This window comes from Vollenhovia emeryi, unplaced genomic scaffold, assembly GCF_000949405.1.
Source record: "Vollenhovia emeryi isolate VEMERY1.0 unplaced genomic scaffold, V.emery_V1.0 DF939138.1, whole genome shotgun sequence".
Taxonomy (NCBI): domain Eukaryota; kingdom Metazoa; phylum Arthropoda; class Insecta; order Hymenoptera; family Formicidae; genus Vollenhovia; species Vollenhovia emeryi.
In genome coordinates this window covers 932,092-956,220 of record NW_011967228.1, presented here as the reverse complement: position 1 = coordinate 956,220, position 24,129 = coordinate 932,092, and the positions used below count along the sequence as shown (strand labels likewise).

At 43.6% G+C, this 24,129-nt stretch overlaps 2 protein-coding genes across 8 annotated transcripts in view; both read right to left on the bottom strand.

The window, feature by feature from the left end:
• Positions 1-2,056: 2,056 nt before the first annotated feature.
• LOC105567376 (adenylate cyclase type 3) lies at positions 2,057-19,088 on the bottom strand. Its single transcript, XM_012022213.1, has 9 exons — positions 16,186-19,088; positions 11,858-12,237; positions 10,732-11,016; positions 10,190-10,479; positions 9,322-9,650; positions 8,699-9,031; positions 6,835-7,140; positions 6,380-6,721; positions 2,057-5,051 (listed from the first exon to the last, which is right to left on the bottom strand). The coding sequence occupies exons 1-9, from the start codon at positions 16,756-16,758 to the stop codon at positions 4,869-4,871; spliced, it is 3,021 nt and encodes a 1,006-aa protein (XP_011877603.1). The 5' UTR covers positions 16,759-19,088; the 3' UTR covers positions 2,057-4,868.
• Positions 19,089-19,172: 84 nt separating this feature from the next.
• LOC105567378 (alpha-tocopherol transfer protein) overlaps positions 19,173-24,129 on the bottom strand; it is a 16,384-nt gene continuing 11,427 nt past the window's right edge. For 4 of the 7 annotated variants that reach the window (XM_012022217.1, XM_012022215.1, XM_012022216.1 and 1 more), the window contains exons 2-5: positions 23,257-23,578; positions 22,838-22,932; positions 20,005-20,319; positions 19,173-19,850 (exon numbers count right to left, since the gene is read on the bottom strand). In XM_012022217.1, the coding sequence (XP_011877607.1) occupies positions 19,503-19,850; positions 20,005-20,319; positions 22,838-22,932; positions 23,257-23,578 (1,080 nt within the window). In that variant the 3' untranslated portion in view covers positions 19,173-19,502. Of the gene's footprint in view, positions 19,851-20,004; positions 20,320-22,837; positions 22,933-23,256; positions 23,973-24,129 lie in introns of all 7 variants that reach the window. The other 3 variants (XM_012022220.1, XM_012022221.1, XM_012022219.1) reach the window with 2 other exon arrangements.

The following is a 24,129-nucleotide window of genomic DNA, read 5'->3' as shown; positions in this document are numbered from 1 at the left end:
TATATATAATAAAATATATAAATGCATATATATACATATAATTATATATATTATATATATATTTATGGTCGCGCACGCGTTCAGACGGCGTATCTTCTTTACTTCGATGTTGTGCTCTGTACGAAAAGCAACGAAATTTCTAAAAATAATCCAAGACGCGTCACGATATAGCGGAACTACCGCTCTTTACCCTTTTTTTTTAACTACCGCATTGTACGATGTATACATATATGTAACGCTAACGTGTTGCACTACGATATATGTAAGGACAAAATTTCTCTCTTTACTTCCCTTGTGTGATACGCGACGATACACTCGAAATGAATCTCGCGACGATGTTTTCGTGCTCGTTGAACAAAACCAAAATTGATAAAAGGGTCCTCACATCACATTCCAGCTCTTCGCAACTCTACGATACGTATACCGCCACAAATTCTGCTAATGGAGAAGTCGAGATAAAAGTATTTCTCAATCTGGAATTTATAGCAACTGTAAAATTTTGATTTCTGTTCTCCACAATTTTTACTTCTTTTTAATTTGCGGCAACGGAGTTTTGCGACGCGATATATGAGAATTCTAAAACGGCACATGACCAAATGCTGTTTGAATAAAGAATAAATAGAGCAATTTCTTTGAGCTCAATCGCTTCTTCATGAGACAAGCGTAGATCATGTCTGTCGAGAAGGAAAAAATACAGAAGAAGAGAAGCGCAAATGTGGAAAACGGACGCCGCTGGAAAAAGCTGACCTAAATTATTCTGTGCTTCTTTTGACGACATCATCGATTCGCGGAGCGATAATAAAGTTAAACGGGGAAATTGGAATATTTTAATTTTATGAAACTCTTTTTTGTGTGCCTGGGTAAAAACTGTAATTAATAAGGAATTACTGAAAGAAAGGTTAAACCGGGAATGTGAAGTGTGCAAATTAAATGTGGGACAAACGTTCATACCGAATTTCTCATAGAATAGCATTCACAGATTTTCAATCGGCGGTGTACGTTTCCGTGTAACACTTACTGTTCTGTTTAGAGATCTTCTCAGCATCCATGTCCAGTATCGGCCGGTGTCAACCGCGAATAATGGGTCGATTCGATATCAAATTGTTGCGCGTTGAATTTAATCGTGCCAATATGTATTCGCGATATCGTACCGAAGCGTTTCCCGACTCTAGCCGTCTACGCTAAATGTATACTGCTTGTAAACATTGTAACTACCTCCTTTCGATCGTCCCATTTCGCGGTAAATTACTTTCCTTTCTTCCAGCGAAGCGAAAGAAGAAAAAATAAAACGGCTACAAAATGACTAGCTGACGGCAACCGCTTTAATTCCACCTTTGTTCTTGTAATTCAATCTCTTAAACGTAATATTAACCATTTTATAATTACAAATGGAAATTTAAGGGGATTTGTATTAGGCTTCAGGACCGCCAGTAGTCAATCAAGCTGTATTCTTTCATTAATTTCGCTTTACTCTCTTTCACAAAACTCACAGAGTTCTAATTCGAAATTTATTTACAAAGATATTTAACGTCGCTTTTATTAACATTTGCTACTTCTGTTGTCATTGATTGACACAATCCTAGAAACTTAAAAGATGGATTTGATTTCGTCAACTAACTGCGAGAGAAGTGAACCGAAAGATGACAAAGTTTGGTCCAAGATGCCGAAATTTTCAAACTTATTCATATATTATAACAAATCTGGAAATAATCATTCAGGATTGTTATTTTATCTCTTGAGTTTGTAATAAATCGCTCCCGACTTTCGAGACCAGCGCTTATTAGGCCAATCCTTGGATGCTTAAAGCTCGTCTTAGTTTTCTACCACCTTTATGGAATTTTATTACAGGATCTTGTTCGTCATTTTATCTTCTCCACAATAAACTATGTGTATCCAGGCATCTCGAAATCTGTCTTAAGCCTCGGTAACAAGCACAAGAGTTTTGGATCTTATACGAATACAAGAGATAAATAATAATCTATTGGACCTTACTCGATGAATAAATCTCGAAAGTGGTGCGAGCATCTGTTTGGGGGAAAAAAAAGATAATACCATATTTTCTCGTAGGCAAAGACGCCATTTATTATCTCGCCGACGCAGGAGTGGGGTTTCTCGCGTAGTTTTACATGTCACCCTTGGATTTTCGCGTGCAGCTGCGCCTGCCGCGCTAGAAAGTCGAAAGTTTTTACAAGTTTTTTCTCGCTTGCTCCAAATCCGCCCCGTCACATTTAAAGTGCTAACATATCAACAGTGATATATTCTCCTTACATGACTATTACATGATTACACGCGGATCACTTTGCGTCCTATATCAGCCGCGAAAAAATAAATGGATCAAAAGGAATTAATAGAAATTCAATCTGCGAGGTAGAAGTCTCTTCCAGAATCTTTGATATCGGAGATAAAAAATGTCTTGGCTACTCTTCTATTATCTTTTATTCTCCAACGACAGTCCTTTGTATCAAGTCTGAAGCAAAGAAAATGAAGGGAGAATAGAAGATATTTTTACAAAACCCTTCAATGTCGAAGATTAAGGATTCAAAATTTTACGAAATGAGTTTCTATTAATTTCTCTTAATTAATCAACTTTTCATAGATAGTTTACGTTGCACGTCAATCTATCCGCATTTCCTGCCTATCGACTCATGAAAATATAGCGTGTGCACGCGAAAGAGAGTCCATTTATTGCTATCTTACAAGATAACTCTCCGATCTACGCACGCGTGTGTACATTAACATTGTTATCGTGCCAATCGTTGCTTCTCCGCGTGTACACGTCGATCACGCGTGTTTGTTGCGTAATATATGCATGATTGTGCGGGCGAGAAGTCGGCCGGAAATGGAAGTACGCGATTACGTGGAACGATCCGGAAGTATATCGCTTCTCTTTATCTCTTTCGCCTTCTCTCCGATTGAGGAGATCCATGTCTTGCTTAGCTTCTCTCGCGTTTAGGCCGATACCTACTTGTTTTCACACTCCCATTCAATCTTTCATCGTTCACACCCACTCTCTCTCATTCTCTCTCTCTCTCGATACTCTTCCTCTCGCAACCCTCTCGTTACATTCAACGTCGGGCGAATTGCGTCGCAGTTTACTCGAATTGTCACGTGAATCTCAAGTCGAAAGCGAGTAAGTAATAAATTACTCTTTGAACACGCGCGAGAGGGGAGACGTTTCTTTCTCGTGCTGAGATCTATGTCGTCGTATGTAACGAAAGAGTCAGTAGAAAATTTCATTAAGGTCTCCTTACGTGCGTCACGCACGTATCCGAGTCATCTTGGTCTGTGATAAACTCTCGGCGACTGTAGAAAAATAAATTACTACCGTATCGGCGATGTTCGGTTTTTCTTGCGTTTTTTTTTATAGTTCCGCGCACATTTATAGTTCCCTAGTGCTCTTATATTTTCATTTTGTCAAGTGTCCCGCCGTTATATATAATATACTCCGATATACATGTATCTCGTGTGCGCTCTACAGATGACGCGTATCCGGGAGAAAACAGTTCCCGAAGACTCCTAAAGAGACGTCGCCCACGCTAGATCGTTGAATAAACGGTAACAAAATTATGCCATGTACGAAACGTCACTGATAAACCGGAAGTGGTGACGCGAGAACGGACAAGTTCGCGCCTCCGCCAACACCTCTGCCTCCCCAATATTCTCTTTATCTCCTCGTACGCCGTGGCGATGTCGCAGATCGAATTCGAGTTGCGTGTAGATCAGGCATGGAAATTGACGAAGAGCTGTAGGTGACGATTGTTTGGATTATTGCTGGTACCGGGAAGTGATCCGATACCAATAGGATACCGACGCTAACGACAGGACATTCTCAAATTTCTCGCGCAGCTTTCGCGTCAGCAGCCGCGTCTGATCGAGGACCAGCTTCACAAACGTTGGTTAACTGTTAACGAGAGTTCAGTTAACTCCCTATCTTTTTGACAGAGAATCAAGTAATCTTCGAGTAGCTGTTAACCGACGTTTGTGAAACCGGCCCCAAGTGCGCGACTTGGAGAAAGAAGTTTAGCCCTAGAACACGAGATTTACCACACACGGAGTGAATTACCTCTACGTTATCCAGATCCTCTCGAGGCGGCGTTCGATCTGTTGCTATATTACACGTCTCCATTAACGATATTACATCTGCGCTCCCCCCCCCCCCCTATGGATCTAGTGCTATTTACACGGCGACATCAAAATATCGTTTCATTCGCATTTTTCAAACCTGCGTGTTTTCTAAACCTATTACTTGTTTGTTTGTTTCGAATATACCCTGTACGAGTTCAACGCACCCTAGCCGTTCGTAAGGCACGCGCGCACGCGTGATCCCGTGTGTGCGTGCGTGCGTGCGTGCGTGCGTGTGTGCGTGTGTGCGCGCGTGTGAACGTGTGAAAATGAACAGTCGACGGCGGCTGTGTGCAAACTTCTCCCTTCGCGTTTATCAATGATGGGATGACGGATGATGATATGGCGACGACACGATGACACTCGCGGACAGTCGCGAACGGTCCGGGCGTCGATCCCGCTCCTCTCTCCCCTTCCCCTCCCCCAGTCCTCCTCGTCCCCTTTTCCGCCTGCCATTTTCTCCTTCTGAGAAACGAGGATGCTAACATTTATAGAGAGTTCTCTACGACAATACACATTTAGCTTGTCGAACGTCCTTGAGGAAAAATTCGTTCGGTGAACAGAGAGACGTCATCTAATTTACGATTCGTGATTCACCAGCTTCCGGAAACCGTCAGGTCGGACGTTAAGCGCTCTGAGCGTCCAGCCCGACACCCGCCGAGGAAATTCGTGACGGGTTTTGAACGACCGGCTTGATACCCCCGGTGAGAGGTCGTTTCTCGTTCGAGTTAGAGCCTTCGGGTACATTACTGATAGATTATCGGGTGGGTAGGTTCAACGGGCAGATCGCTGTCCAGGTCGAGAAAGACGCCGTCCTGGGAGACAAGGTAGTGCGTCAAGAGCTGACCCTTGCCCTTGACGAAGACGAGACCCCGTTGTTCGAAGCCGAAACCGAACGGCTCTAGTATCTTCCGCGTCTCGTCGGTGACCTGCGCAAATTATTTATTTTTCAAACTTGAGACTGGTTTCGACCGTTCAATTCTAGCCCGTAAAAAAACAAACCCCCTCCGTTAAACAATCGTGCTTATGAAATAGAAATAAGTGGAGGGTAGGAAGTAGGAAGGCCAATGCGAGCCGTGCGCAATTAATAAGGTGTAGTCTTTAAAATAGCCATGGGCAATTTAACAATAAACAATAAAACATAAAATACAGACGTTTCGATCCACTCCGGATTATCTTCAGTACAGTCGTCGAAAGGTGTCATCTGACACGTTCGCATGAGTCACCAAATGGTGAAAGCCATAAAGAGAGAGTGTGAAGTCTAATTAGAGTAAATCCGGTAGATGGCCATACAGGAGAGTTGGCCCACAACCGTAGTTCCACCTTTTAGTTTGTGCACGTACGCTAGTATGACTCCCTGTATTGACAAGGTCGAACGTCTCCTGGTTTTGTCGCGATAAAAAACGAAAAAGTGAGTAATTAAGTCTTTTGTTTTGTGTGATATTACGGTCGTGGGCCAACTCTCCCGTATGGCCATCTCTATCGGATTTACCCTATAACATAAAGCGTGGTCTACAATGGCAGTAGGAGTAGTGGATTAAGGCTGTAAGACGTCGGAGTAAGCTCGTGTTTCCAGTGTAGTAGGCGTAGAGTAAGGCTGTAAGCAAAATGGTTCAATTCCATTTCGTACGACTACTCCCTTACTCTCAGCCACTGATAATCAGTTCACGAAATAGGTTAAAGTTGAAACCCTGATCTCGTTTGCGCCTGTTCACAGGCCGAACCCACCACCTCCGACCGATAGATCTCTTCGTTTGCATAATACGCCATTGAAGAGTCAAGAGCTGACTCCATAATAATATAAATAACACAAATCCAATTCTTCGCACATTCATATTCACCAACAACGGTAACATTTGTGTAATAACATTGGTTAACACTGATTAGCTCATTATAATCCTTACTCTACACCATTGTAGACACTCGGGCGTAAAGGGACCTTAATCCTACAGCCTATGTCTAACGCCTACTTCTTTAATCCACTACTCCTACTGCCATTGTAGACCACGCTTAATAAAAGAACAGAGTGCGTGGCGTTATACAATGTACGTTAGAAATTAAAGATTAAAAATGTTTTGGTCACAATTTTTATCATTAATTGCCCATGACTATTTTAAAGACTACGTCTCATTAACTGCGTACGGCTCGCATTGGCCTTCCTGCCCTCCACTTATTCTTCTACTTTGAGAGGCTAAATTGGATCTTAAGAAACAAAGTATTTATTAGCGATTGCTGATGCGATCTCTCCGATCGATACCTGAATGCAGCCGACTTTCCCCGTGCTCTCCATCCTCGACGCGACATTGACGGTGTTGCCCCAAATGTCGTAGTGAGGCTTCCGTGCCCCGATGACACCGGCAGTCACCGGTCCGTGATTGATGCCCATTTTCAAAACGAAGTGATTAAAGCTCTGCTCGTTGATGCTTGACAGGGCTTTTTTAAGCTCCAGAGCGAACTCGACGAGAGTGACGAGGTGGCCCCACCGGGGACCGTCCTCCGACTGCACCGATTGCACCTCGGATATTCCCGACGCGGCCATATAGGTCGATCCTATCGTCTTGATCTTGATGATGCTTTTGAATTTCTTCTGATCGAGGATCTAACCAGGCGGGATAAAGCGAGTCGTCGTAAGTCAGGAGAATACAAAAGAGAGGCGTAATGATTAATAACGGGAAAACTTTGAGGCATTAATATGAGCCGCGGGAAACTTACGGCGTCGAAGTCGGAGATAACTTCGTTCAGGAACCTGAGGCACTCGAGGCCTTGATTGTTGATGCTCTCCTCGCTGTAGAAGTCCGCGAAGTTTGGCATACTGGCAAACAGCACGCCCACCTCGGCGTAGCTCTGGCTGTAGAGATCGTCGTGGTGCCTCGCGCGCGACAGGAAATAAGCGGCTACGTGGGGCGGCAGGATGTTGTATATTAGAGCACCGTTTCTTCGCTTCATATCCGCCGCCCGTTCCCTCTGCGCGATCACCTCTCGTCCTCGCAGATACAGCATCCTTCGCGCCTTCTCCGCCTGCGCGTAATATGCTCGTTAACAAGATCGGCGTTTGGAATTTTTCACGTCGTATTAAATGAAACAACTGGAAAGATCCAACTTTTTATCGTAGTTCAATTTACAATTGTTCTGTTGCACGCTCTTACATTAATTCGATACTCGAAAGTAGCGAATTATGGCAAATCTAATAGCGCCGTCGCTCGAACCCGTCCACGGAATTTTCTCGCGTTCCATGAAACTCCCACGTGAATTATGCTTCCGTAAAGGAAATGTTTCGTTAGGACGAAAATTCTGTGAAATTGCTTTCGCCGTTCTCTCGCCCGGTGCTCTCGATAGCAAATAGAGGATCGTGCTGGACAGATAGAGTGCCATTCAACGCGCCATGAAAAGCCCACTCAAAAATCGCCAATTACCCGAGGTCCAATTTCTCGATTGAGGCCGTCATCATCGCAATCCACAAATGGATTATGTTTCTATTTCGCGCCTAAATACCGATTGCCGGATTATTTCGGGGAAACTACAACAGCGCGCTACGGGCGTTTTTTCCGATACGCCAAGTGGAGTACGATTTCAGTGTAACGCGAAACAGAAGCAATTTAACTCGAAATTATTATTTACGCGGGTAACTGAAAATATCGAAGAAAGTAGGTGACTTTAGAAACGTAACGTGCATCGACACGATCAATTTGTACGTATAGCGTGTCCCAAAGCGTTCGCAATACCATTCTTGATATCTGATTTAACGCGACACAGAGTGGATCGTCGATGCGATCGTCAGCGCGGTTTTATAGACCCGTGAGAATTGATTGTTCTTTTATCGACATGCCGACCTTGAAGGAAGGAATCATTTTCTCGAGTCGTTCCATTCTCGCGTGCTGCAACGCACCGTAGATCGATCGGCACGTAGAGCGGCTGATGTATTTCCCCTGTTGGAGCTTGTAGCGATCGACCGTCGTCAATGTCGAAATATTCCAGCAAGTTTATATTCGTAATTTATTCAATATTATTGGTAGAGATGTATATATGTACATTTTTTTCACATATTTTCTATCAAGCGATAATATTGCTTGAATAAAACAATAATCTCATTTGAATCACAGAGAATATACCTTTTGTTTCTCAGACGAAGATATATACTACTTAAAATTCAAACAAATAATTTGATTGCACCATTCCAAACGTCAAATTTGTTTGGATACAACAAAATTTATAAAATTCAAAGAAATCGTTTTCTCTTTAAATAGTAGGGAGATTCAGATTCGAATCCTGGCTGGAGTGAAATTGTTTGTAGGTTTACAAGTCACTTATTGGCGTCAATAATATTAAATTAAATATCAATTTAATAATTTTATATTATATACATATATTTAGCTTTGGAATGGAATAACGGAATTTTAAGATCGGACAGTCATCGAAAGAAATTTACAATTTTTGATTATTAATCGAAGTATACTCATTAAAATATTCGATATATTATAATTTCTTTCACGTAAACGAATCGCTAATACGATGGAGCGGGTACCGGCGATGTTTGCAGTGTTCTAAAATCTTTCAAAGTGAAATATTTCTCACTTACGTATCTCGCTACGATGACTAGTGCGGTCGCGATGGTGAACAAGGTGGCCGCCAGCGAATATTTCAGCGGGATGGGAACGGATCCCTGGTTCGACGCCACGTCCTCCCTATCGAGGCTCGACGCGAGGAACAGGACGTTAATGCAGGACTGCGCGCCGGCAAGGAAGTACATCAGGCACGCCTTGGTCAAGTAACAGAGATATGTCGGCATCGAGATAGCGACCAGCGCCAGGACGCCGATGTATGAATAATAAGAAGGGTACGGACATCGCGGGGACCAGTTTAGCGAGGTGTTCTTCGCCGGCTCGACGTCGTCGATGATCGCGCAGTTAGTCTACACGAAACGGATAGTAAGAATGACATAATAGTTAAATCCTCGTCCATTTTGGAAAAACACTCAAGCGCTACGAAATACTGGAGGAACAACGACAGATCTGTTATAACATTGAAGATAACGAGTACCATTGGTGAAAATTTTACTGAAACATCAACTCTGAATTGCCGTAGAAAAATGAATCTGAGATCTCTAAGATTAGCGAATTAAGAGGGAAAGAGAATTGAATGGTGCGAGCGGTCGAGCTGCAGCAACAAGTATCGATTAAAAGTGGCTGTTCGAATTCGTACCATGTCTAATAGCAGGAAGATTATGAGGGAGAACGTCATGAGGAGCGCGAGGGTGCTTCTGAACCACGTCGCCCTGACCGCGCTGCCCAGGCAGGTAGCTCCAGCCAGCACGACGCCGAAGAGAGTGACCACCCCGGCGCCACCCCACGTGAACGGTCCCCAGGGCTGCAGCCTCCAGACCGGTGCTGCGCACATCGTGACCAAGGGTCCGCCGAGGAGCGACAGGGGCGAGAAGGCCTCTTCAACGCTATGGAACGCCGTCTCCACGCTCGGATCCTTGAACCGTAGGGTCAACCAGGAGGCATGACCTTTCAGGTCGGTACCACCACCTACGAGTGTTCATAGGCTGACGTCACGCGTAAGGTTGAGTCGCTAATAGGCCGGATGTCCGACGATTGGCATCGGGTTATCAGGGCGGATCCTCGCAGGGACTAACTTGTCGCTTTCATTCGCGAAAAGACGCCCGGCAAACTCTGACTTGAATGGATTCAGAAACTCGCGGGACGAGTGATTCGTTTCGCAAACGTAAAGTCGATCGTCGGCCTCTCCCTCGAGTGCATCTACAAACTTTTAAGCGCGTGCCTAAGGGAAAGATTATTTTCGCGATTTCACCGACCGCTTGTTACGTAGTTGAATATTAATCAACATAGCGACACGCTCGCTCGAGCGTCGATTGTAATCAGTGCCCGCGTCGATAATTCGCAACACCCGATGAGAGTATAACACTTTGCGGACGCATGCGCGGATTTTTGAGCCGCTTAGCGAGTTGAAACGAAACGACGTTCCATCCCCGATCTTCTCGGATTTAATTTCGCCGAGTTTTACGTAACGCTCTCCAACTCAAAATGCCTGACTTTGTCATTTTTACCTCTACTGTCAAGTTTCTTTCTCAGCCGTTGCTGGAATTCCTCGGAATCTTCTCGAATATTGTCCACCTTGTCTTGCACACTCTCTATTATTCTTTGCGAGTTTTCCGCGTCCGCCAGCGACGCGAGGCTTTTCGTCACCGCTGGCTTAAACGGCTTCAAGGCTCTCACGATAAAGTAAGTGACGAGGCCAGCTTTTTGGAGTGCCTCCTCCCGATCCTCCCCGTGCGCCGGCTCGACCTCGAATTCCCCATTTAGGAAGCTCAGCGTTGCATTCGAGATGTGTACCCTCCTTAAAGCATTTATTTATTTATGCACTCGTCGGCCTTTCTCAACGGATAGATAGAGGATCCTTTCGCGCTCGATCACGTTAATACCCGATCAAGCAATATTTCTCGATATATTGATTCAAAAGTTAAGATAAAACCACGTACGCTTGACATTAACCGTAGGATAAGGTCTTTTCATCCGGTCGCGACAAATTCCCGAATGTGGTAGTCGCGTCCCTCAAATTGAACTTATCTCGCAACAAGACTTTTCTTACCCCGCCCTTCCGCTGCTCTCCATCTTGTTCGCCAGCTCGACGTCCTTGCTGTAGACATCGAACTGCCACTGCCTCTGTCCGAGGACCCCGGCGAGCACCGCGCCCGTGTGAATGCCTACCCTCATGTCGACGGGGCTGTTCGTCGTTTGTTGAACATATTTAATCGCCTCCACCATGGACAGTCCCATGTACACGCAGAGGACCGCGTGGTCCGGCCTTTCGACGGGTGCACCACTTATGCAGTAATAACAGTCCCCCAAGATCTTGATGCGCATTTGCTCGTATCTGTGAACAAGATTCCATGTCGCGACCTATTCAATCGGTTTGAAGAACGTTTCTAATGACTCCTGCGCGCGCGCGCGTGCGTGTGTGTGTATGTGTGTGTGGGGGGAGGCGAAGAAGAAGATATTCTGACTATAAATAGAATATTACGCGACGACGGATGATGATCGCGTAAACTGCAAAGTGCATTTGGCGACGATGGAAAACCCCGGTCCCCGGGGATATCGATTGCCGGTGTCCTCGAAGGACCTCCCCCTGCGGCAGGATTTACGGAGTCGGAATAGCCGAAGACAAAATCGACAGGGAACTCGCTGATGAAATCAATTTCGTCGTCGAACCGATCATACAATTTCCATTATCCCCGGCGGAAATGGAACGCGCGAGCCGCGGAATTCTACTCACTTTGCCGTACCGTTTTACGATTAGCATTCGATAACACGCCAAGTTCCACTTAACATACATATATGGGGCGGAGACAAAAATACATGCTACGCGGATGACGAATAGCTAATTTCTTCCGAATATTCCACTGAATGTTGTGCACTCATTGGTTCAACCAAAGGACGTAATTCTTTAAGCGATTAAAGTGTTAATTTATATTCTAGCCGAATTGATTTGGATTATTTACAATATCGATCTGCTTGTACCGCAGCATTTCTTACCTCGTGCGTGTTGTACTTTACTCGTAAGATCGATAGAACGTAAAAACGTGCAAATGTAATGAGAAAACTATATAGCTCTTAAATCGACCGGTATCAAGTAGTCTGTTCTGCCTTAACGTAAAAGACCGCGCTAATGGCAATGTCAATGTGTTCATTAAAGTGAAAACTTAAAAAATATGTACCGTTCGCTGAGCTGATCGAATCGCGCGAAGAGCTCGTTGAGTATCTTGACCAGCTCGCCGGCGCTGTAGGTCGACGAGATCGCGGTGAAGCCGACTATGTCGGCGTAAAGTATCGACACGTTCTCGTGCCTGGACATGTAGATCTTCTTGAACTGCGTGTCGAGGGACGCGCCGAGGTCCTGCCGCATCTTGACCGCGACGTGCTCCGGCAGGACGCTGAGCAACAACCGCTCCTGCTCCGCGCTCTGCTCCTCGATCATCAGCTGGACCTCCAGGCTCTGCCTGGTCTCCAGAAACGCGCGGCGCTGTTGAAACTCCGCCAGGCAGTAGCCACAAGCGCCCAAGATGGAGGCGCCGGCGAAGAGCGTCAGCGTCAGGATCTGCAGGACATTTTTACGAAGCTGATTTTACGAGTCTAGCACCGCGGGACCGACCTAGCCGCGTCGCTTAGCGACAATTTATTACGGGACCTCCGTTAAGACTTAATTACAAGTTGCGCGTCGGCTGGATTGAGAGATCAAGGGTCCGTTTCCATAGAAACCCCTAAACCTAAGCGACAGATTGCGAAGCGATAATTGGCAATTATATAAGACTTTGCAATTTTACATGCAATTTTCGCAGACTGTGTCGGAATTGTCTCTTATTTAATGTAAAAATTAGGATTGTACGTAACTCTACTACGAGAAAAATTTCGACTGTTTTTCTTTTGTAGTTAAGCAACTTAACATTTCGGTTAGTGCCTCTTAAGTGAAAATTATCTTTGCGTTACTGAATATCGACAGAACTAATTGAGAGAGTTGATTAGTATTACTTAAAAATCTTGGATATAGATAGAATAGCTAATTGCGATTTTTAGTTACGCGGGGGAAAATTCGGAAAAGATTAGAGTTACGAACAATCAAAATAATTCGATTACTAATTGTGGGCCCCAAAATGGGTTGCTAACTGTCTCTTCGTTTCCCAGAGCAGTTGTGTCGGATTATTCAACCTAATCGTTAACTAATTACCGGCGACTCGATATTCCCAAATTTTGCTTAAAAATATCTGAAACGAAATAGGCAACTGCATTTATCTTCAGAATGGAATATAAAAGCCCTGGCGACAGATAGCGTATTTGCAGTTGCGTTACTTTTTCCGCCGGCGACAAACGCAGTCGATATCTCGATAGCGGGGTCACTTTTCCGGATGGTGTTCCACCATATTGGTGAACGGTAGTCAGTCGATTCCCAGTGAAAAAGCATCGAGCACGTCGCGTATCGAAAGGCAACCTCTCGCATCGTTGCGCAGCGCCGTTCTCTCGCTCTCTTTGTCCCTCTCTCTTTCCTATCTCTCCTTCACTCTATTTCGCTCTCATTACGTGCCTCTATCTTCGTCGCTCTCTATTTTAAACTACCATTGACCAAACTCTACTCGAGTGTTACTAACGACAGGGGCCACGTGCCCGTCTACTGCCAGCTTTCGCTTTCACACGATATTTGCTGCCAAAAGTTTTGCACGCCTCGGCCGATGCACCTGTACTGTTTACTATATCAGCCGTTCTGGGCCGTTGTAGATCGATGAGGCTAATTATCTGTTAAAATTCCCAGCCGTAACACAATCGACAGGCGCGTGTGAATCAGTTCTCTCGCAGTATTCTCTTATATGCTCGGATTATAGAATATTTGAACTAGAATATTAAAATATTATTATTCTCTTTACATTTAAAAAAACGTTGATCACCACAAGTGGGAACGAAAAGCGAAACAAATACGATATCTCGTGTTACACGCCAGTTTCAGCGAAATGAAAGATCCCTCTAGTCTGGGAAACTCTAGCACTTATTATTTCATCATTTTATTTAATTCAATAATTGTGCGATTCTTCGTTACGAAATGGATAGCGGAGATAATATCAAGAGAGTGAGAGAAAGAGAGAAAGTGTGATGAAACAGTCGCTTCATGTGTCTCCCGACTCTTCCTGCGATATCTTATTCGCTGGACTCAACACGTGCACTTGAAATCGCGTACGTAACCGCGAGATACATACATACGCAACACACGGGAGCGACAAACTACGGCACAATTATCGGTGCGTTCAATGCCACGCTTCGAAACAAAGGTACATAACGATTGCAACTTTACAGGCGGTACACAGTGGCGCGAGTACTTATTATCGCTTTAACAATGACATTACATCGTACCGGGATCGATAAGACGAGCCCACGAGTAATAAGCATAACGTGCCGTACGAGGAGTAAACCGCTGAGGGCATTGTGGTGTACAGACTTGCGGCATTACTGGGCATTACTAGGCATTACTAGGCATTTTTTGGGCATTAGCTCGGGCACTGGGCCTTGCTGGGGCATTGTAAAGATAAAATAACATAAAACAAGATAAATAAGATCAAATAAGATAATAAGATAAGGTAATGCTCACAGAGGTGAATAATTATAATTGCATTTGCAGTGCGTTAAAATATATTATCTGTTGGATTAACGAATCTAGTGAATTAATAGCGACAATTGTTGGAAAATTTTTTAACAGTGGCACAAAGAGCTTCAATAGGTATTCTCGATGAGCAAATACAGTTTCAATTTAATAACTGACCTCTTCTCCTCTTAATCACCGTTTTTGTAAGTGTCCGATAATTTGCAATCATTTAACTTATTTGTTTGAAACAACCTTTAGTAATAATAATTATTATAATATAATTACCGACGCAATTATTTTAGTGTAATTACATGTAATTATATTATAATAATCCTAGTTTAAAGCGCTTTTGAGTATAATCAATTTTTATTTGACACTTTTTTTCTATCATGTTTTCGTCCCATTATTCTTGATAACGAGCCTTCATAACTAATGTAAGACTTCATAGTTTAATTTATAGTCATAATTCACTTGTACCACCAACATGGCCCCAAGACATTTTAAGTATATTTTGATTTATATTTTATACTTTTTTGGAAAAGAAAATTAGAGTAAGACACGGTAGTATATTTTTTTCCTTCAAATATATGATACATGGACCTTGAAAAATGTATAGTATTTATTGATTGAGCAAGAAGAAAGTAAAAATTTGTTAACTACTGTGATTATTACAAAAACGCTATTCCAAATAAATAAAGCTAAGTTGTCGCGAACTGTCGAACACCTACAAAAACCGTAATTAATGGAGAAGAAGTCAGTTGTAGTACCCTTGATCTCCGACGTGACGTATCGATATGCGATAAACGTAGCGTAACTCGTGTCGGTCGCGGAGAACGTTAACGGTGGCACGGTACCGAAGGTCAAGAGTTACCATCAAAAATAGTATAATTTGCAATTAAAAGTGCTGCTAAATACGTCGTCAGCGTAGCCCACACGCTTCAGAGACATCTCCGTGTGCTTCAGCAAACCGATATTTTGATCCATTTAACAGCACAATTTTGAATGAGAAAGGGCCATTGCGATTCAACTGCCCCACTCCTTTTTTACTCAGTCCTCGATTTCCTCACGCGAAACAATCCTCGCAGGTTGAAATTTCTAATTTATTTTTTTTCTTCGCAACCGTGTGTGTGTGTGTCGCGTATTCATAAAAGCGGCGGAGATACGCCTCGTTGAACTTGGATCGATTGTTGGTGCACGCGCGGCCGGTCTACGGTTGACAGTGAATTAGTTTGTCGAAGTCGGCGTCGGCAACACCGTTGCCGTTCCGGGGACGTTCTACCCGCCTCGCGTATCGAGAAGCGCGGAAGAAGCGTTTCACCCCTCGCTCGCGATTAACACGCGCGCGCGTAATTTTCACTCGTTTATTTATTCACTTTTCCTTCATGTCGCGCGCAATTGTGCTCGCGTCACTTCGAAACTCGGATTTCAATGAGACAGGCACACGTTATTCGAACTTGGGACTTTTCTCTCTCCTCGTCCGCCCGATCTCCCCTGTGACGACAACCATAGACGTCGCGATATTTGCGTTCTAAGCTCGTTATCGCCGTTTTTAGGCACGATCGAAGGGACTGACTTATTAAATATAGAATGCAGTGTATATGAGTATTCGAGTTATTTTTAATAACTTTATAGAGGGGCGCTATAAATGGAAAGAGGTCACGTGGTGAATTACGCTAGCTTTGGATAGCTAGCGTGGATTAAACGACAAGTGTTTTCACGCGTTCGCGAGTTAAAGAAATCAATCTCAACGGCACTCGGGTCCTGTTGCCCACGTCGCCCAATTCTGTCTTCGAGCATCATCTCGTGGGTGGGCGGATTTGAAATTCCAACCCCCCTCCCTCTTTCTTTCTCTCTCGAAGACGCGCCGATTTAGACCTGACCGTTCCATGACGAGGCAGACGAGACCTCGCTGTTACCTACCAGAATATCGACAGGCTGCGTTTTAAGCTCCTCCAACGTCGCGCTGGAGAGACCAATCACGGCGATGAAGTACACGAGCACGCTGCCGAGTGCGAGGAACGTGCAGCGGCATAGCTTGAGCGGTAGGGTGGCGAACAGCAAGTAGAGCAGCAGCAGCATCCATGCTAGGCTGTCCCTCGGCGTGACCTTGGCGGACTTGAGGAACAGCTGAGCGGGCAGGTGCACGATCCACAGCTGTCCGACTACGCACGGCACCACCGACCAGACCGAGGTGCGCGCTGTGCTGGGCTTGATGCAGCTGGTCTGGACTAACAAAACGGAGTTCAGGCCGAGAAATACGGCGCTGACGCAACGTGCCGGCAGCTCCATCCCCGGCGTCGACAACGTGTAGAGGCCGTACAGGATCGCCGACATCAGGAAGCACGTGAGGCCGCCGCGACGCTGCTGCAACGACGAGGCGCGATAGAGCTTCTCGAGGCGAGCGCTGCTGAAGCTCGTCTTCAGCAGGTTCGATGGCCTGCCACAGCTCAGGTAGGAATCCTCGTTCGTCGGGGTCTGCTGTCGTTGCGACATGGCGCCGGCTTGACGGTCGTCGTCGTCCTCTTCCGCTGTATGCGCACCACGCACCGTCACATTACTCCTCTCGCCACACTCTACCGCATCACCACGTCCGCCGCGTCCTCCTCTATGGGGACGATCGACCGGTCACGGCTACCTTCTCTTCCTCCTCCTCGTGGATGCACATGGAGCAGCCCCCGTGATTTCCGCGGGATAACACACCCCGTGGACGAAATCCCGGGTGATATCTCCCTCGCCCCACAGCTTCCACCGCCTCGCCGAAGAACGAGAGCGGACGAGGTGAGCGGAGTCTCGCCTTGCCCGCAAAACTCCAAGTCTGCCCAGACGGAATCAGCGATCAGCGTCCGCAGGATTCCCCCAGGCCCGCTAACGCAGCTGTTACCCGGAGGACAACGTGCACGTACACTCGCACCACTCACGCACACACGTACACGCACACATGCGCGCCAAGACGAGCCGGACTGAGCTTCTCTCTTGGGACACGGCGCCTGGCACCCGCGCGTATGGGGTGCGCTAGCCAGCCGGGTTGCTACTACCGGCGGGTTCCTACTACCTCTTCTACACGACCTACCTCCACGATCGTGTGCACGTATATACATTGAGACCGTCCACCCACCTCACCACCCTCCGCGCCACTCCGTCTATTTATCTCCGTCTATTTCGCCGCCCCGCGCCGCTTTCCTTGTCGCGCCTCGCTCCCGTCCACGTCCAGGCGTGCGCCTTGCGATCCTGACTGCTACACGACCCTCCGACCCGGGTCGATATCAACCACCACAAACCCCAGCAGTTGACGCCAGGCCCTACCTGCGCCTCCTTTACGGTCCTACCTATGTGCCCACCGACCTAACTGCACCCCCGCACAGTCTCATCTTCCTGATTCTATCTCGAGTTCATCCCGGAGCGGCCGAGTTCTTATTTTAGGACAGGCGAGCACAATTGGCTCGCGCAATCCCTTGGGCGCTATATAGTCTCTCTCTTATTGTTAGTCCAGAGATTCTCTACTCGATCAGACCGTGAAAGATTTATACTACGATCGGCGAATATTGTGATTTTATCCAAAGAAAAATTTATCAACAAAAGAAGAGCAGTAAAATAATACCGAAATTAGCAAAAGTTACAACTGGAAACACTTTTCAGTGTTGACTCCAATTATATAAAATAATTCGGAAATTAAGTACACTTTTTTCTCAACCAAAGAGGTTGAATTAGAAACGAAGTCGTGCGGGGGCATAGATAGTTTCTAAATCACAAACGTTTCGTCTTTTACTTATTTTTTTTTCTTTTCATGAAATCGTCACGATCTCGAAGAAAGTTACTCGTACTTAATTTTGGATGCATGCTGTTAAAAATCTAAAATCTTGGTCTCGACGATGCGTGTTTGCCAGAAATATAAAAAAATATTAATGGGATCAGAATCATTTATTTATTAAATCGTTACTCGCGATGCAATCTAATCTTCATTCTTTTAATTACATACCAGTTCTTGATCAATTTCAAAATCTTGTTTCGCTTCTCGTTACTGTCTTCCTTTTTACTAGGTATTTAAAGGAGTTTTATATCTTTACGTACAACGATACCTACGTAACGTTGTTCCGACGTTTCGCCGATCAATCGTTCAGTAAGAGATTCTCCTTTCAATTTGTACCTTCGTCGGTTTGTGATCTTCAACTGCGGATATTATCGCAACTTATTATCTGCACGAGACCAAGCGAGCGCAACTAATAAACGATTATATTATTTGTAGAGCCATTCGATTAGTTCTTAAGATGTCGGCACGACTCACTCTAAATCCCAATTATTCGCTTTCAATAAGCCGACCTGAGTTTTTTTCCTCGCAATTATCTTTTTATACACCTTCGTTTAATTCTTTTAGAACCGGATGTCGACTCGCTTACCATCGGCACGGATTGCGCTCGCTGTCTTTTTCAGATCACGTACCATCGCGGAAAAACCACCGTTGCTCATTTATACTGAAAATGTTAATAATCCGATTGGCCCTCGAATCGCGATTCGCGGGTTCTCCTCGCGTAGGTCGCGATCTCGCTGTGAAGGGGAAGAAATCCGAGTCTCAATTAAGCTGATGGAGCATGCATCGCGACGTACATGAATCAAGAGTCACAATGCAGGATGGATCGTTTCCCAATAATCGTTTCGATCGCGGGGGTCGTTGATAAATCGCGGGAAAAGGAAATCAATTTACGTCGATGGGAGTGACTCGGCGAAGGGTCAAAATAGCATTAGGTTCATCAGGTGGGAGCGTGCGGAGAAACACAACGATTCTTATCGTGGGCATCACGCTGTTAGGCACGGTAAAGCATGATAACTGCAATCGCAACATCGTATCGTGTAATGCGAAATATCGGAACAGCAGGTAACGTGTAGCTTGATAGAGGTATTACTCCAGTCCATTTGATCGTAATGAAATTTTTATTTGAGCCTTTAGTTAACCAGCATTGAACACGAATCACAATTACGATATGCCTACATCTTGGATGTAAATAGTATAAAACGTTTTCGCGCGCTTAAGCTCGATTTACAATTAACAATACAAATAATCCATGCAATACGTATTGTATATCGTTTAATCGCAAAGTGTCCAAAGATACAGATATAAAAACTAAATAGCAAGACCGATAATAAAGGTGTGCGAACTAATTGCTAAATATCATGTGTACAAAAGTAAGCAGTTTTAAAGTTTTGCTGAAGCCCCCGACTTCCCTCTCGCGAGTCGATCGATTTTAATTGCGTGTGAAGGCATCGCGAATCTCGTCCGTGAGGACATATCCCATTTTATTCATCTGCTCAACGATTTTGGGATCTTTGATTATGGATGCGAGCCACTTGTAATAGGGCAGCTCACTCCTCACGCCCCCGTAAGTCTTCGGCAGGTACGCGGGCGAGATGTGTTTGTGTAGGCTCTCGTAGTTGTTACCGTGGAAGAATAGCCTGTTTCGCATGTTGGCGTCGAGCAGCGGCTTGAAGACCGCGAAAATCGCGTCGAAGACCCACGATTGATGAATGATGTGCAGCGCTTGTATCCTGTTGGGAAACGCGGTCACCATCAGAGCCAGCATCATACTCGCCACCTAGAAGATGGATTCATGTCTTATCGCCGACACGCATGATTGCAGTAGCGCTCTCTTCTCGCCTTTTAATTTTGCACATTACATTTGTCGCAATCTGGGAATAATATAAAAGTCCCGTGTAATAAGGGAAAGAGAAGGCTCGATAACGATATACCTGAGGCGTCACGGACAACGCGTGTGTCATAGAGATGTTCTTGAAATCGAAAATGGCTAAACCTCCCAAGATTTGATGTCTGGGTTCAAGAATGCCAAGCTCGAGGATCCCGACTGTGGCCTTGAAGAGCTCCTCGGCAGGATATTTCCGCGGATCCCAGTTGCCAAAACGGTAGATCATCATGCGTCTGCCGCACTGAGTTCTGTATGCTGGTACCGTGATCACGTTGTCGTCACCTATGTGTCTCATCTGGGTCGAGTTTAATTGCTGATGGATCTCCGGATGTTCCTCTTTGAAGTTGTAGTAATTCGCTATCTATCAAAAGATTTTTTTAGAGAAGTCGGCCTCGCGCTCTGTTGTTCGTATGAAATTATTCCATCAAATTTACATAAGTCATAAGTATGATGTATGAGATCGTGAATCAATTATACATTGATAAATACTCCATACCGTTCATTATCACGAGTTCAGATAAATATATCGCGAACTTTGGATCGTTATAGATAGCAAATCGTATCTTTAATCAATTAGTCTTTAACCGTTCATGAATTGCGTTTATGAATAACCCGTTTGTTTTCTTATGCAAATGGAGGTGAGAGAATTAATGATCGAGGCATCTTAATGTTAGTTTTGACGAAGAATTATTTGAAATTTCTCTCTCTTTTTCATTCCACTTTTTCATTAAGATGTCGCAGTTATACCACGTCCATTGATTGGGCCAATTACTAAAAAAATGACTTAATAATGTTCTGCTAAATGACTAGATCCTATCGATGTGCTTTTACTAATTTTAAGTTCCATGGAATAGCGCGTTGTGTATTTCAGATCTTGAAAGGTAGATCAGTTTACCTTGACATAATTGTGCAACTAGAAGGTTCACTTCGTGTTCGCGCTTTATACATCGATGTATTTTCACTATTAAGGCAGTTATTTCGTAAAATCATTTATGTGAGAATTGTTTCAAATTTCTACAGTTTATTCTTTACATTAATACGTGCAAAATAAGACTAATTAAATTAAAATTAACCGTCTCAAAGTTCTAAAAAAAAAGTTAAAGTTTGCTATGTTACACGAAATATTACGTGTAAAACACGTTAAAAATATTATTACACGTAACAATATAATCCGTTGTAATATTATTACACGTGAAATATTATTTACACATATTATTATGTATTAAAATATTAATATTTGCATTTACAATGATGGTACATTTTATTATTTTTAAGCTCAACGGTGAGGGAGATTCGTATGAGAAACAAATATAAATATGTTATAAAGTAAAATAGAACGAATAACTGGAAAAAAATCAAAATTATTAACCGTTCCGTTTCAACAATATAAAAAAGTTGAAACTGAAAAATGGGAAGAATTATGTAGTAGACATGAGTGTTTTCTTTTAATAATAATGCAAAACGGTCAAGCAAATCATTTTAAAACTTCGCGGAAACATTTGTACATGTTTGAAGAACGTGATAAAAAAAATTAAATTTTTACTATTGAGTTTTTATACTTTTTAAATAATTTAATTTTGTCTGAATTTCCCGTAAAACCATATGTTAAAATAGCAATATTCATACAAATAATTAATAACTTTTAAACGGGCAAGTAAAAAAATTGAAAATAATTTGTCATGATCTGGTACGTTAGTAAGAATATCAAATTAAATTTGTACGATGATAAAAAATTTATATTTACCCATTCAAGATAAGATTAGAAACAGGAGAGTGTTTAGATACAAATGTACTTAATTGCTGTGATTATATTAATTTGATTGGCTCATGTTAAACAAAACTATCGTAGATAATAAATTTTTTCTATCGTTTTGAGTATGTAACTTCGCTATTTGTAAACGTAAATGACGCAATTCTCTAAACAAAAAAACTTACTGATTTATAGAAGATAGAGATACATACTCGGATACATATCTTATTACTTTGAAAAAAGGTAAGTATCACTTAGCAACGACATTTAATAATTTACTTGATTATACGAAACAATTTGCACACTCACGCAACCTCTCTAATAGCGAAGCAAGCAAGATTTGTTAAATGTAAAATGTAAGTAAAATCTATGTATTTTAAGAAATGCATTTTAACAAATGTCAGAGATTAACTGTGGCTTGTAATGTCATTCGTTTCGAGTGAGTGTAATATGGATTTTATAAACTCGTATATCTAATTGTTATCTCTCTATCGAGTGGTCAGCTTATCTTATTTGTTTGATTAAAGAATTGATTTGATAAAAGTAAATTACGAAATTGAAAACACGTAGTAAAGCGTAAAGTTGGTTTCTTGAAGGCTACTCTTATTTACGCAACTAGTTTTTGTGTACGCATAACCGCAAACCGGTGTAATAGTCTCCATAATTTTGTCAAGAGTCTTTTTTTCCATGATCCTTTTAACATGAAGCTGCTGGATAATGTTACGTGATTAGATCGAATGAATATATCATAGAATCATTAAAAAATAGTATTCCAGAAATAGTAGGTTAATCGATAACTTGACATAATTATTATTTTACTCACAAAGTATTGCAAATTACGGTTGTTAATAAGTGTTTATTTTCATAAATTTCTCGACAACAACATATACTGAGCGAAATACTTAAATGCCGTTAAAAAGTTTTTTAGTCGCACCATTTATCTTCGGCTCGGGACTATTATATTCTATTTCTGTGAGCGATAAACTCTTATCGTCTACTTTACATGACAAAAAGCATGACATCGACGCGAGGATGCTTTCAATAATAGAAGCATACGTCTCTTTCATCGATTTAAACTGTCCGCCTCATCGCAAATGTCATTGTCAATGCTTATACGTCTATAACTCACCAGCTTATGTGCGCTCTTTATGTTAAAGTTCCTGGCGCGAAGAAATCTGATGAGAAAATCGTCGTCCATCCTGTGCGGTAGACACTCGCCTCTCTCTGCGAAAGAGCGCATACATTACAAACTCGCCAAACAATGTAAATACGACAATATTTGTGTCTGAAACGTTACGGATCCTACGAAATTTTCGTCATCTTTGTACACATCCGCCCCTCGAAAGATTTACTTTAATATCCCAAGAGGAAGAAATGTCTTGATTCACTATTCCCGTAACTGTTAATACCAATTTGTTACAAAGTTGCAGTTGTTGCTTCGATCGAATCTTGGCGACTACACTTTTCCCTCGGCAGGACAATTCGCGTGACACTTTGTAGCGTCGACACTTCTTCCCCTCAGTCGCCCAATATTCCAATTCGAATTACCGTAAATCATATCGCGGAACTCCTGCAACGACTGACATTTGACCTCGTCGGTCTCCCCCAATTCCCTCCTGGCGTACTCCATGACTTCCGGCGGCGGTTCGGACAGATCCAGAAAGACCTGGTCGTCGCTGCCCACCTCCTGATCCTTGAGTTCCGGCATGTCGTCCGCGTCCTTGCGAGGCTCTAGATCCTCTTGCCCCTTGACATCGGACCTATTACTGCCAAGACTCCTCCGAGCCTCTTCGTCACTTTCGGCCGGAGGCCCGCGGCGGTCTTTCGTCAAGGTCCTTCCGTTCGACCCGCTGATGGTCCTCTCGTTCTCCTGCGGCATGGTAGGGCACACAACGGGATAGATCGGGACTCTATCTCATTTAATGTCTACGGAATCCCCGCGGCGTGTTGCTCGTTCGCGAAAAAGCGAAATCACGCGGTCATTCGGCCGCGGATCGCTCGCACAACTATTGGTCGGCCGCCTGTCTCCGGGCTTTAGTCAGATAATCTCCTTCTACCGATATTCATACACACGTATCTCTACGCTAGTAGATAAATATACACACACCCGTATGCACGTGCATACGTGTTCGCGTTTTGCGCGTGCTCACGAGTGAGTGCATGTGCAAACAGTAATTCCTGGAGTCTTTTTGTCTCACAATGACTTGACGCTGACTCAAATCGAACATTTATTCTTGCGGCCAATATTGATGACGTAACGTGTTCTTGAATAAAGATTATTTAAATGACGCACGTAGCGCTAATTTCGAGATTTTCACGGAGTTACAAAGAAAAAAGCCAATCTTCGGAAATTTTTTTCAGGAATATAATAAACGTAAATAAACATCTGTTTGTTTCTCATTTATTCTCTATAGGGGAACC